Source organism: Ahaetulla prasina, chromosome 5 (genome assembly GCF_028640845.1).
Source record: "Ahaetulla prasina isolate Xishuangbanna chromosome 5, ASM2864084v1, whole genome shotgun sequence".
Lineage (NCBI taxonomy): Eukaryota > Metazoa > Chordata > Lepidosauria > Squamata > Colubridae > Ahaetulla > Ahaetulla prasina.
This window is the reverse complement of record NC_080543.1, coordinates 136,097,844-136,112,517: the sequence shown is the minus strand read 5'-3', so window position 1 is coordinate 136,112,517 and position 14,674 is coordinate 136,097,844. Positions and strand designations below refer to the sequence as shown.

Below are 14,674 nucleotides of genomic sequence, written 5' to 3'. Positions count from 1 at the left end.
CACACAAATTCCTCAGCAGCCAACCCATCAATTAAAACAAAAACCATACTCAAGATTAAAAGCGATTTGATTTTCTAAAACTCAGCACTTTGGCATAAAAAACGGTATGTAAAGCATTTGAGTCAGCAGTAATCCCAGATCCAACCTGTTACAACCTAGATAATTATATGGCACTAATTCCATCGCTGACTGTGGGGGGGCGAATCGTTGGCCCCCAGGGAATCGTTGCGCAACTTAGGCGTTCTCCTGGATGTACGGCTGTCTTTAGAAGATCACTTGACGGCCGTTGCCAGGGGAGCTTTTTATCAGGTCCGCCTGATTTGCCAGTTGCGCCCCTTCCTGGATCGGGACTCTCTATGCACAGTCACTCATGCCCTCGTTACTTCCCACCTGGATTACTGCAATGCTCTCTACATGGGGCTCCCCTTGAAGAGCACCAGGAGGCTCCAACTGGTACAAAATATGGCCACGCGGGGGATAGAGGGAGCATCTCGTAGCTCCCATGTAACACCTCTCCTGCGCAGGCTGCATTGGTTGCCGGTGGTCTTCCGGGTGCGATTCAAGGTTTTGGTCATCACCTTTAAAGCGCTCCATGGCATGGGACCGGGATATTTACGGGACCGCCTGCTGCCACCAGTAGCCTCCCATCGACCTGTGCGCTCTCACAGGGAGGGCCTCCTTAGGGTGCCGTCGGCCAAACAATGTCGGCTGGCGGCCCCCAGGGGAAGAGCGTTCTCTGTGGGGGCTCCTGCCCTGTGGAATGAACTACCTGTGGGGCTATGCCTTCTCCCTGATCTTCGGACCTTTAAGCGCGAGCTTAAAACTTTCTTCTTTCATCAAGCAGGGCTGGCCTAATGATAAATTTTAATTGAGGGTTTTTAGTGGGGTTTTTAAGGGGGTTATTTTATTTTATAATTTTACCCACTTATTTTAAATATTCAGCTTATAGAATTCGATTTTTAATGATATATTGTATTTTAAATTTTTTGGTATTTGTGTTTTATCTATGCTGTACACCGCCCTGAGTCCTCGGAGAAGGGCGGTATAAAAATGTGAACAAAATGTGAACAATAAATATCCTGGAACAGAACGGGCCTCGCACAAAAAGATGTGTACAACGATTTGTGTTCCATTTTCTTTCAGGACCACCTATCGCAACTGTATTTTATTGGACATAACGTTTCAACGGAGAGGTAAAAAGGCACATCGAATTTCTGCATGAGTGTTCCTAGAATTGACTTTTCAAACCCAGGTCTAGCATTGAAACACCTCTTAAAAGTTGTAGAGGAATTTAAATATTTGTAATAGGATGACGAGAATTCTCCGTCATAAACTTAAACCTGAAATCTTTCATCGTCCTGAGCTTGAAATTCTGATGGTGTGAGACTGTGATGTATCTGCAAGTAGCAAAATTCTGATCTAAATCATGTGGTTAAACCATGGTAAATTAAATCACAGTTGCCTCAATTCAGATACGGTGGAAAACTACACTTTGGTGAAAAGGGAAAGTAGTTTTCCTTCATACAAAATTAAGAACGTTTGAACCCCAGTTTTGTTGGCAACTCAGCCCAGTGTGAAAACGGATCTCCTTCCTTGTTTTTTTAAATTATGCTAAAATAAGATTTAAGGCAAATTCTGTACAGTAGTGGCCAAAATTGTGGAAACCTTTTGGGAAAAGTGTATTTTTGAGGTTTGGTGGCTAATAAACACCACTTTTTTTTTTTTTTTTGGAGTTTCAAGATAATCCTATTCCACTGCTGGAATGGCCTGGGAATATTTATTTATTTAATTATTTATTTAATTAAATTTCTATACCGCCCTTCTCCCGAAGGACTCAGGGCAGTTTACAGCCAGCGTAAAACAATATTAATAAATAAAGTTAAAAGACGCTATAAAAATCTAATTCAATTTATTAATTAATCTCAATTCTGTTCTCCAAAGCACCTGAGGGTAAGAACAAGAAGCAATGGGTGGAAACTGATCAAGGAAAGAAGCAACCTAGAACTAAGGAGAAATTTCCTGACAGTTAGAACAATTAATAAGAGGAACGACTTGCCTGCAGAAGTTGTGAATACTCCAACACTGGAAGTTTTTAAGAAAATGTTGGATAACCATCTGACTGAGATGATGTAGGGTTTCCTGCCTGGGCAGGGGGTTGGACTAGAAGGCCTCCAAGGTCCCTTCCAACTCTGTTGTTATGTTATATTAATTTTGGCTAACGTTAAAACTAATTAAAATAATAATAAAACCCTGACTAAAAACCATTAACACATTAACACATAGCCCAGACCTTCACCCAATGGACAATCTATGGAGCCAACTAAAGAAACCTGTTAGTCAGAAGTGACCCAGCAATAAAACCCACTTCATAGAAGCCATCCTTCAATCTTGGTTTCACATGATAACAGCTGCAGAACTAACAGACTTGCTTCACTCCATGGGAAGACGTTGTAAGGCCGTAATTCATGCTAAAGGTTACCTAACTAAGTATTAACTGACATAGTGATAATTTTTGTGTATCTTCTTTTTTCTATGATGATCGTTTTTGTATATCTCATTTTTTCTACGTGTTTCACTTTTCTTCTTTATACTGTGACTGCTATTCTAATAGCAAATCCTTCCTGAAAGTTATTGGATTACATTTTTGATTAAATGATCTTTCCATTGATATATAATTTCATGGTACTACTCCACCCACCCAAAAAAAGTGGTGTGATTAGCTAGTTTTAGAAAATGCACTTTTCCCAAAGGGTTTCCACAATTTTGGCCACTGCTGTACATCTGAACGGTCAGCAGTATTTTGAGCCAAGCTGCAAAGTTGGCAGGTTCTGAGGCCAGTATATCCTCGACTTAAGACCACAATGGAGCCCAACATTTCTGTTGTTATGTGAGACATTTGTTAAAGTGAGTTTCGCCCGGTTTTACGACCTTCTCTGCCACAGTTGTTGAGTGAATCACTGCACTTGTTGAGCCAGTAACCCGGTTGTTAAGTGAATCTGGCTTCCCCATTGACTTTGCAAAAGGGGATCACGTGACCCTGGGACATTGCAACTGTCATAAGTACATGCCAGTTGCCAAGCATTTGAATTTTGATCACTCGATCATGGTTATGCTGATACAGTCATGTGTGAAAAACTGTCTTTTTTTCATTGCTGTTGTAACTTTGAACAGTCACTAAATGAACTGTTGTATGTCGAGGACTGTGTTTTTCACAAAATATTTGCAGGAAGGGACTTAACGGGTAGATGATGCCATTCTGGTTATACTCGGAATCCAGCGATGTGCTTCAGCTTATGAACCATTTATTTAGTTTGAATTCTAATGGCCCTGAAAAATGTTACTTATGACCGGTTTTCACACTCACGAAGTATTGAAGCATCCCTCATGGTCACATGATCAAAATTCAGACGCTTGGCGGTATTGACTCATATTTATGACAGTTGCGGTGTCCCGAGGGTCACACGATCCCCTTTTGCGACCTTCCGACAAGCAAAAGCCAGCGGGGAAGCCAGATCCGCTTAATGACTGCCGTGTTTTGCTTAACAACCGCTGCAAAACAAGGTCGTAAAATGCCGGCGCAACTCTCTCACTAACTCTACCGCTCAACGATGGAAATTTTGGCCTCAGTTATGGTCATACGTCGTAGACTGTATGGCGAGACTTGACTCAAACTTTTCAGCTGTATTCCTCTTCGCTTGCAGCTTGGCGAAGAATAGGGTGCTGGGGTTGGATTGGAAGGCGAGGGTGGGTGGGAATGGCGTCCCAGCCTTGTCGGTTCCCGTGAGACACAGCTCCCCTCCTCAAGGACACCCGGAGCAGGTGCCACCGCGTGACCGGCTGGTTCCCAAAACAAAACGAACAGAAGCGATTGGTGGGCGTAATGTGACTCTAGGCAGCCCCTGGGAAAAAGGGAAATGAACTATGCATGATTTTGCGCCGGAAACTCACAGAGTTGGTTTTGCTTCTTCTGTGCCAACATGGATTTATTCAGTAAAGCTTTATACTCTTGGACGGGTAACATCCCAGGAGTTTCTTTTTCTGGATTTGCCAACTGGACAGTTGACAATAACCAGTCCCAAATTTTGGGACTTACTTAAAAAGGCCATTTGAAATGATCGTAAGCGTGCAGGTTAAATTGGTGAAAGTGAATGACTGATTGTTTTATTTCTAGAATCTCGCGGCTCTTGTCCTTTGCCATGACTCTCTGCACCCAAGAATCGTCTTCGTTGGGCCTTCCTGATTTCCCTTTAGACAGCCTGTCCCCTGCTGTGCAGATTCTGGTAGGTCTATGCTCACAAGATAGTCCTCAACTTACAAAAGTAAGTGTGGAGATTCTCCGTCATCCAGGTCATGGTTGTCCCAAAGGTGCTTTTTCAAGAAGCAACTGGACTTTCTTGTTTTTTCTTTGAAGATGTTTTGCTTCTCATCCAAGAAGTTTCTTCAGCTCTGACTGGATGGTGGGGAATGGACGGATTTATACTCCTTGCAGCCAGCTGGTCATTTGCCTCCTTTTAGAGGGTCATTGAGATCACTTGGAGGTTTATCTGTGTCCTCAGAGTCACCGGAGTAGTGCTACTGGTTCCTGTAATCTGCAATTTTTCTCCCTCGAAATCCATTCCTACTCCCACCCCATTCCCAATTTGTCCCAAATTGTATAGCTAAAAGTCTGTAGAGATTCTCCATCATCCAGGTTGTGGTTGTCCCAAAGGTGCTTTTTTCAAGAAGCAACTGGACTTCCTGGTTTTTTTCTTTGAAGACGTTTCACTTCTCATCCAAGAAGCTTCTTCAGCTCTGATGTTGCTTTTGAAAAAAAAGCACCTTTGGGACAACTTGTCTAAATATTCAGTAGACATTTGATTTCCCAGGGCATTATTGGTGGTGGGTGGATGCATTAAAGTCAAATGTCCACTCGGAGTATGGATCGTTTTCTTAGATTTACAACATTGGCGTAATTCTACAAACTGAGATCTCTGTCTTTTTATATTGAGATACACAGATATCTCAATTGGGTGTGATGTAGCCTTGAAAAATACTAGCAAAAAGGAAGACGAAGGGAAGGAGAAGAGACACACAAACACACACGTCCATTCAAGGCTTTGAGCAGGGGGCTGGACTAGAAGGCCTCCAAGGTCCCTTCAGGCTCTATTCTGTTTTATCTTTCCTAATCTCAAGAAATGTTTCTCCTCCAAGCTGCCAGAGACTTGGAATCTCAGCAAACAAACTTTCCAATTTAACCTTGGAAGTTCGCAAATATTTAACCAAACATGGATTAGTTCTCCTCTCAGGTACATCGGTCTGATTTTTATTTTATTTATTTTTTCTTACTTAGAATTCTTTTCCTATGATGTCAGTGCAATATATCATCAACTGGCTGTATCCCTATAATGTTTTGCTGGGAAAGGAAGGACAGACAGCTGTCGAAGATGCCTTAAAGGTAAGTATTTAATGACTTGTTATACCAACCGATTAGAAAAAGGTGCTGGAAAAACTTAATTCAGCCTAGAGAGAATATCCCTTCCTTCCGTTTCTTGATCTCTTAATTTCTTAATTTGTTGAAAATTTGAATATATTACCCTATAGCAGTGCATGGATTCGAAACAGAAACGTGTGGTATAGGCTTTCCTACCTGAGCAGGGGGTTAGACTAAAAGACCTCCAAGGTCCCTTCCAACTCTTCTGTTATTCTGGGTTACGCTAAAATACGTTTGCTTAGTTTTACATTCTAAAAATTGAAATATTCTAAGAGCTTTTAATTCTGCAAATGTGCTGTTGTGGTTTTACCAAATGCATATTCCGGTTTTTGTTGTTTGTTTTAATTCCTGGGCCCGTTACAGTTTTTACCTTATGGGTAAGAGAGGCAAAAATGATGCATTTGAAAGAAGCACCTCTAAGCTTCTTTGCTTTATAGAATTTTGTGGAACATCTTGAATAGAATAATTTATTTATTTATTTATTTATTTTTCAAATTTATATACCTCCCTAAGGACTCAGGGCAGTTCACAGGCAGTTAAAATACATATAAATACAGATTAAAAACGACAATTAAAAAACTTATTCTATTGCCAAATTTAAAAATAGTATAAACAATAAAAACCCCTTAAAACCCATAACTTTAAAATCTAATCCAGTCCCGCGCAGATGAATAAGTGTGTTTTAAGCTCGCGACGGAAGGTTCGGAGGTCCGGAAGTTGACGAAGTCCTGGAGGGAGTTCGTTCCAGAGGGTGGGAGCCCCCACAGAGAAGGCCCTTCCCCTGGGTGTCGCCAGACGGCACTGCCTAGCTGACGGCACCCTGAGAGTCCCTCTCTGTGAGAGCGCACGGTCGGTGAGAGGTATTTGGTAGCAGTAGGCGGTCCCGTAAATAGCCCGGCCCTATGCCATGGAGCGCTTTAAAGATTGTCACCAACACCTTGAAGCGCACCCGGAAGGCCACAGGTAGCCAGTGCAGTCTGCGCAGGATAGGTGTCACACGGGAGCCACGAGGGGCTCCCTCTATCACCCGCGCAGCCGCATTCTGGACTAACTGAAGCCTCCGGATGCCCCTCAAGGGGAGCCCCATGTAGAGAGCATTGCAGTAATCCAGGCGAGACGTCACGAGGGCGTGAGTGACCGTGCATAAGGCATCCCGGTCTAGAAAGGGGCGCAACTGGCGCACCAGGCGAACCTGGTGGAAAGCTCTCCTGGAGACGGCCATCAAATGGTCTTCAAAAGACAGCCGTTCATCCAGGAGGACGCCCAGATTGCGCACCCTCTCCATCGGGGCCAATGACTCGCCCCCAACAGTCAGCCGAGGACTCAGCTGTATAATGATTATACAGTAGCATTTTCTCGAAGGACTTTTGTGTTCATTTAATATAGATTAATTGAACAAAATACACATGTTAATAGGTCTGTTCTCTAAAGCCAGAGTCAGATTTGGCTTTAAAATGCCTGAGCAACTAAGCTAAAAACTAAATTTCATTTTATTAAAATGCAGATAGTTCTTGACTAACAATTGAACCCCACATTTCCGTCACTAAGCGGGACAGTTGTTAAGTGAGTTTTATCTCATTTTATGACCTTTGTTGACATCACAATTGTTAGGCAAATCCCTGCAGATCGTAATCCGGTTATTAAGCGAATCGGGTGTTCCGCGTTGACTTTGCTTGTCAGAAGGTCGCAAAAGCGGATCACGTGACCCCCAAGACACTGCAACCGTCATAAATATGTGTCTAAATTTGGACCACGTGGCCTTGGGGATGCTGCAACGGTCGTTAAGTGTGAAAAAAGGTCATAACTCGCATTCTTTAGCACCACTGTGACTTTGCACGGTCACTAAATGAATCGTTGTAAGTCGAGGACTACTTGTGTATAGTGAAGCCTCACTTTATTGGACTTGGATGCAGCAGATATGCAAGTCAGATTTCTTACGCGGTACAAATGACGTACGTGTAGTTCCTCCCACTTATGACCGTTCACTTAACAACGGTGCCAATTTACAGTACGCCTTGGAAAAAGTGATTTATGATCTGTCCTCGCACTTATGACCATTGCAGTACCAAACCCCTCTGCAGTCGGATGATCGCAATTCGGGGACTCAGTCTTCTGGCTTGCATTGATGACCTGGTTGCGTCATTCTGCGGTCACATGTAAAACCTTCTCCGTTGTTTTCTGATGAGGAAAGGGGAAGGTGGATTCGCTTAAGGACCATGCTGAAAAATGGCTGTAAAATAGAGGTCCGGTAATGCGATGCCTCGCTTTAGGACCACGCCAATTTAGGATGGAAATTTCTGATTCCCTGCAACGCCGTATTTTCTGTGCGGTTCTGCGCCACAGACCTCCCCAGCCGTTAGAAGGAAGTTTCACTCTCTTGTAATTTCATTGTAAGTCCTCGCGTAAGTCCTGCATTTCAAACCCATCTCCTTTGGCAATAAAAGATGAAAATTACTTAAGAAAATTACCTCGGGGCCGCAGCCAAGAATTTCCACGGCCTCCTATAACCCTCGCACTGCCATCTACGCACCTTTGATTTCAAAAGACAAAACTTTATGCCCGGTTTTAAATTTACCAAGTGATTCCTCGTATATCTGACGAGACATCTTTCCCAGCTGAGGACTTCTTTGGTCATGCTCAGTTTTTACACCGTGTGGTTTGTTTGCTTTTCTTCGGAGGGGCGAATTCAAGCACGATAAGACAGAGCTTCTGTTCTGGAGGAAGAAAAAAAATCTTATTTAACTTAACTTTCTCTCTCTCTCTCTCTCTCTCTCTCTCTCTCTCTCTCTCTCTCTCTCTCTCTCTCTCTCTCTCTCTCTCTCTCTCTCTCTCTCTCTCTCTCTCGTAGCGATTTGAGCTCCAAGATTCCAGGAAATTCTCTGTCCCTACAAACGTGATAAGCGTGAAGAAGAAAAAGGAGGAGGAGAACAACAAAAGCTTGCAGGCCGAGGTGACCATCTCAATAGGCGGAGAAGCTGTGACATTCCAGGTAATTCCTTAAAGGTTTTAATGTGAAGAAAGGATAGCTTTATCATTTACCCTCCCTCCCTCTCTTCCTTCCTGTTCTTCTAATTGAATAAAGGCAGGAAACATAACAACAGCCATCTCCCCAAAATCAAAATTTGGGATATTTGTCCTATATATATATATAATAAATAATGAACTAAGATGTTCCAATCAAAATCAGAAGGGAATTTAGTTTCCTTCCTTCCTTCCTTACTCATTGCATTCCTTCCTTCATCTCCCTCCCTCTCATCCATCTATATATCCTCCCTCCCTCCCTCTTTCCCTCCCTCTTTCCCTTCCTTCCTTCCTTCTCCCTCCCTCCCTCCCTCTCATCCATCTATATCTCTTCTCCTCCCTCCCTCCTTCTTTCCTTCCTTCCTTCCTTCCTCACTCACTTCATTCCTTCTTTCATCTCCTCCCTCTCATCCATCTATATTCCTCCCTCCCTTCCTTCTCCCTCCCTCCCTCCCTCTCATCCATCTATATCTCCTCTCTTCCCTCCCTCCCTCTTTCCTTCCTTCCTTTCTTTCTCCCTTCCATCCTTTCTCTTCATTCCTTCTTTCCTCTCCCTCCCTCTCATCCCTCTATATATCCTCCCTCCCTCTTTCCTTCCTTCTCCCTCCCTCCCTCTCATCCATCTATATCTCTTCTCTTCCCTCCCTCCCTCTTTCCTTCCTTCCTTCCTCCCTCCTCCCTCCTTCCTTCCTTCCTTCCTTCTCTCTCCTCCTCCTCTCTCATCCATCTATATCTCCTCTCTTCCCTCCCTCCCTCTTTCCTTCCTTCCTTTCTTTCTCCCTTCCATCCTTACTCACTCACTTCATTCCTTCCTTCACCCCCCTCCCTCCTTCCCTCCCTCCCTTCCTTCTTTCCATCCATCTGCCTCCTTCTCTCCATTCCTAAATTTCTTAAATAAAGAACAGCCATTCTTTTGTCAAAACCCAGCTACCCCAACCAGTTAGGTTAATTGGAAGAAGAAGAACAACAACAACAAAAGTGGTAGGGGGGACACACAGCAACCTCGCTTCAGGAGCAAAGAGTGGCAGGTCATCCCATACAGCTCAGGTATCCAGCCCACGGCAGAAGGGGCGCCAAGTGGGCCTCCTCCCTTCTCCTGCCTCCCTCTTGCAATAACCTTCCTTTGCAGGTCCCTGCTGGGACTCAGCCCAGCGTCCAGCGTCCTGGGGCCAAAGGCTTTGTCCGAACCTTCAGCCACGAGCAGCTCTTAGCCCAGATGATGCAGTGCCACCTGGTGAAGGACATCTGCTTGATTGGACAGAAAGTGAGTCCTCTTATCGTGACCGCCCGTTGGTCCACAGCCCCCTTGCGGCTTCTCCACTTCCAGTAGTTGTGCGCCTGGACTGTGTCACAACCTCTGTCCTCTCCCTTCTCTCCTCTCCTCTCCTCTCGCAGGGATGTGGCAAAACGGTGGTGGCCAAAGCCTTTGCGGCCCTCTTGGGATACGACATAGAACCCATCATGCTCTATCAGGTAAATTCTGTACTTGGGGAATTGTATTTCCTGTCTCAAGCTTTTTCCTGTCTGTTTGTCTCTCTCTCTCTCCCTCCCTGTCTCTCCTTCCCTCTCTCTCTCTCTCTCTCTCTTTCTCTCCCTCTCTCTCTTTCTCTCCCGCCCTCCCTCCTTCCCTCCCTCCCTCTCTGTCTTTCTCTCCCTCTCTCTCCCCCTCCTTTCCTCTCTCTTTCTCTCCCTCCTTCCCTCCCTCCATCCCTCTTTCTGTCTCTCTCTCTCTCCTCCTTCCTTCCTCCTCCTCTCTCTCTCTCTCCTCCATCCTTCCCTCTCTCCTTTCTCTTTCTCTGTCCTTCTGTCTCTCTCTCTCTCTCTCCTCCTTCCCTCCCTCTTTCTGTTTCTTTCTCTCTCTCCTCCTCCTCCCTCTTCCTCCTCCTCCTCCTCCTCCTCCCTCCCTTCCTTCTTTCCATCCATCTGCCTCCTTCTCTCCATTCCTAAATTTCTTAAATAAAGAACAGCCATTCTTTTGTCAAAACCCAGCTACCCCAACCAGTTAGGTTAATTGGAAGAAGAAGAACAACAACAACAAAAGTGGTAGGGGGGACACACAGCAACCTCGCTTCAGGAGCAAAGAGTGGCAGGTCATCCCATACAGCTCAGGTATCCAGCCCACGGCAGAAGGGGCGCCAAGTGGGCCTCCTCCCTTCTCCTGCCTCCCTCTTGCAATAACCTTTCTTTGCAGGTCCCTGCTGGGACTCAGCCCAGCATCCAGCGTCCTGGGGCCAAAGGCTTTGTCCGAACCTTCAGCCACGAGCAGCTCTTAGCCCAGATGATGCAGTGCCACCTGGTGAAGGACATCTGCTTGATTGGACAGAAAGTGAGTCCTCTTATCATGACCGCCCGTTGGTCCACAGCCCCCTTGCGGCTTCTCCACTTCCGGTAGTTGTGCGCCTGGACTGTGTCACAACCTCTGTCCTCTCCCTTCTCTCCTCTCCTCTCCTCTCGCAGGGATGTGGCAAAACGGTGGTGGCCAAAGCCTTTGCGGCCCTCTTGGGATACGACATAGAACCCATCATGCTCTATCAGGTAAATTCTGTACTTGGGGAATTGTATTTCCTGTCTCAAGCTTTTTCCTGTCTGTTTGTCTCTCTCTCTCTCTCCCTCTCTCCCTCCCTGTCTCTCCTTTCCCCCGCCTCTCTTTCTCTCCCTCCCTCCTTTTTTCCTTCCCTCTTTGTCTCTCTCTCTCTCTCTCTCTCTCCCTCTCCCTCCCTCCTTCCCTCCCTCCCTCTTTCTGTTTCTCTCCCTCTTCTCTCTCTCCTCCTCCTCTCTGTCTTTCTCTCCTCTCTCTCTCCTCCTTCCTCTCTCTTCTCTCCTCCTTCCTCCCTCCTTCCTCCCTCCATCCCTCTTTCTGTCTCTCTCTCTCCTCCTTCCTCCCTCCCTCTTTCTGTCTCTCTCTCTCCCCCTCCATCCTTCCCGCCTCTCTCTCCTTTCTCTTTCTCTTTCCTTCTGTCTCTTTCTCTCTCTCCCTCCTTCTCTCTCTGTTTCTGTTTCTTTCTCTCTCTCCGTCCCTCCCTCCCCCTCTTTCTGTCTCCTCTCTCCCTCCTTCCTTCCCTCCCTCTTTCTGTTTCTCTCTCTCTCTCTTTCTCCCTCTCTGTCTTTCTCTCTGTCTCCCCCTCCTCCTCTCTCTCTCTCTCTCTTTCTTTCTCCTGCACTTCATAAGGAAAATGTCTGAAAAGGGAATTATAAAATCTAGATGTCTGTCTCGGGGAGCTTACATCAAGGACGGGAGTTTCAGCAATACAGACAGTCCTCGATGTACGACCGCAGTTGAGCTCAACATTTCTGCCATGGGGCTGTTCTTGTGATTCACAGGATATGACAGCCCGAGACCTTCTGCAGCAAAGGTACACGCTGCCCAATGGGGACACCTCCTGGAGACCTTCCCCCCTGGTCACCGCTGCCCTCCAGGGGAAGCTGGTCATTCTGGACGGCCTTCACCGAGTCAACCCAGGCACGCTAGCCGTCCTCCAGAGGTACCCCAGCGGTTGTGGGGAGCTTCGTGGAATGTTAACGAAGGGAGGGAAGCATCGGGCCCTGTGCGCACTCAATGGCCACGTTCACACTTCTGTCTGAGAAGGGGAACAATGGACCTTGCGGGACCGTATTTGCAAGACGCCTCCAGAATACGTGGGGTCCTTGGGGCCCTCTGAGCTCGGTGGTTTTCTGGCCGATGGTTCATTATACAAACTAGGTAACATCATCAGCACTGATCATATTACTCAGTTGGGTCATGAAATGTCTGCAAGAAGACAGCCAAGCTCAAGAACCACACAGTTCTCCTCCTCCTCCTCCTCCTCTCTGCAAACCCCACTCCCTTCTAGCACTGATGATGTTAAATAGCTGGGTCATGAAATGTCTGCAAGAAAACAACCCAGCTCAGAGAGCACCAAATACCCCATAGTCCTCCTATTCTTCCTGCTCCCTCCCCGCCCTCCTCCTCCTCCTCCTCCCTGCATACCATGCTCCCTTCTAGCACTGATGATGTTCCCTAGTTGGGTCATGAAATGTCTGCAAGAAAACAAGCAACTCAGAGAGCACCAAGGATCCCACAGTCCTCCTATTCTTCCTCCTCCTCTTCCTCCTCTCCGCAAACCCCACTCCCTTCTAGCACTGATGATGTTCCCTAATTGGGTCATGAAATGTCAAGAAAGCAGCAAAGTTCAAGAACCACACAGTTCTCCTCCTTTTCCTCCTCTCCACAAACCCAATTCCCTTCTAGCACTGATGATGTTCCCTAGTTTGGTCATGAAATGTCTGCAAGAAAACAAGCAAGCTGAGAGAGTATCCAGGACCCCACAGCAGGGGTGAAATCCAGCAGGTTCTGATAAGTTCTAGAGAACCGGTAGCGGAAATTATGAGCAGTTCGGAGAACTGGCAAATACCACCTCTGGCTGGCCCCAGAGTGGGGTGGGAATGGGGATTTTGCAGTATCCTTCCCCTGCCAGGCCCACCAAGTCACACCCACAGAAGCGGTAGAAAAAAAATTTGGATTTCACCACTGGCCCACAGTCATTATCCTCCTCCTCCTCCTCTTCTTCCCCCCCTCCTCCTCTCTGTAAACCGAACTCCCTTCTAGCACTGATGATGTTCCCTAGCTGGGTCATGAAACGTCAGCAAGAAAGCATCCAAGCTCAAGAGCCTCACAGCTCTCCTCCCACTTACTTGTTTATTTCCTTCACAAAATCCGTTGTAGGTTGATTCACGACAGAGAGATCACCCTTTACGATGGTACCCGATTGTTGAGGGAAGACAGATACCGGAAGCTACAGGAAGAACTTCAGATCTCAGCGGAGGAATTAGAACAAAGGTAATTTGCATTAAAATTAACTCCATTTTCAAGCAGGCAGGGACAGTTTGAAAAAGGACTTGCGTCATATTTTTTAGGAACAGCTGGACTTTCTTTGCATGTTTATAAGCCGCACGAAATTTACGACCGCAATTGACTCCAAAATTCCCGTTGCTAAGCGAGACAGCCGTTAAAAGTTTTTGCCTCATTTTACGGCCTTTCTTGCCGCAGTCGTTAAGTGAATCACTGCAGCTGTTAAATTAGTAACACGGCCGTTAAAGCGAATCCGGCTTCCCCATTGAGGGTTTTTTTTTTTTGTTTACATTTATACCCCGCCCTTCTCCGAAGACTCAGGGCGGCTTACAGTGTATAAGGCAATAGTCTCATTCTATTTGTATATTTTTACAAAGTCAACTTATTGCCCCCCCAACAATCTGGGTCCTCATTTTACCTACCTTATAAAGGATGGAAGGCTGAGTCAACCTTGGGCCGGGCTCGAACCTGCAGTAATTGCAGGCTTTGTGTTCTTAATAACAGGCCTTACCAGCCTGAGCTAAACCGGCCCAGGTTGCTTGTCAGGAGGTCGCAAAAAGGGAACATGTGTGATCCCGGGACACTGCGACCGTCATAAATACGAGTTGGTTGCCAAGCCTCTGAATTTTGATCGCCTGAGCACGGGGATGGTCGTAATGGTGAAAAATTGGTCGTCAATCCCATTTTTCCAATGCCGTCGTAACTTCAAATCATCACTAAACGAACGGTTGTAAGTTGAGAATTGCCTGTACTCTAAAGAAAGCCACTCCCATGGTTACAGATGGTGGGAAAAATTATTCTTAAACAAACCAGCTTAACCTAGAGCAGGGGTCTGCAAACTTGGCTCTTTTAAGACTTGTGGACTTCAACTCCCAGAGTCCCTCAGCCAGCTTTGCTTTGGCTGAGGGACTCTGGGAGTTGAAGTCCACAAGTCTTAAAAGAGCCAAGTTTGCAGACCCCTGCTCTAGGAGAATCTAGATATATATAAAAGCTAAAACCACTCGCGCATTAATCACGAAATCTCCAGACCGTAAAGCCTACAAACTTAAAATTGGCCACGTATCTTCCTCTTGGTTTCTAGGTGCTCACTAAGAAAAGATTTTTCGAAATGACCATCAGAGCATTAGTGTTTCCTATATTATGATTAACACACTCTGATGCTAAGGAGTTCTACTCCCCCTCCCAACCTGAAAAGAAATCTGTTCCAAATGCAAAACACAAGCAGAGGAGAGGAGTTTCACCTTCAGTTTTACTTTCACAGCAGCAAGCAGCTTTACTAGAGAACAGTTGAGCTAAAGCACGCCCAGCCTCCTTCCTGTCTCCTTGCTCACACAGCAAATACTCTTTGAGTCTCC

General features: G+C 45.9%; 1 protein-coding gene across 5 annotated transcripts in view; it reads left to right on the top strand.

Annotated features, from left to right (window-relative positions):
- The window catches only part of VWA8 (von Willebrand factor A domain containing 8), a 137,245-nt gene that overhangs the window by 17,361 nt on the left and 105,210 nt on the right, over positions 1 to 14,674 (top strand). For all 5 annotated transcript variants that reach the window (XM_058184493.1, XM_058184495.1, XM_058184494.1 and 2 more), the window contains exons 7-14: positions 1,144 to 1,193; positions 4,172 to 4,280; positions 5,330 to 5,434; positions 8,319 to 8,459; positions 10,683 to 10,817; positions 10,949 to 11,026; positions 11,813 to 11,973; positions 13,194 to 13,307. In XM_058184493.1, coding sequence (XP_058040476.1) covers positions 1,144 to 1,193; positions 4,172 to 4,280; positions 5,330 to 5,434; positions 8,319 to 8,459; positions 10,683 to 10,817; positions 10,949 to 11,026; positions 11,813 to 11,973; positions 13,194 to 13,307 — 893 coding nt within the window. The remainder of the gene's footprint in view (positions 1 to 1,143; positions 1,194 to 4,171; positions 4,281 to 5,329; positions 5,435 to 8,318; positions 8,460 to 10,682; positions 10,818 to 10,948; positions 11,027 to 11,812; positions 11,974 to 13,193; positions 13,308 to 14,674) is intronic.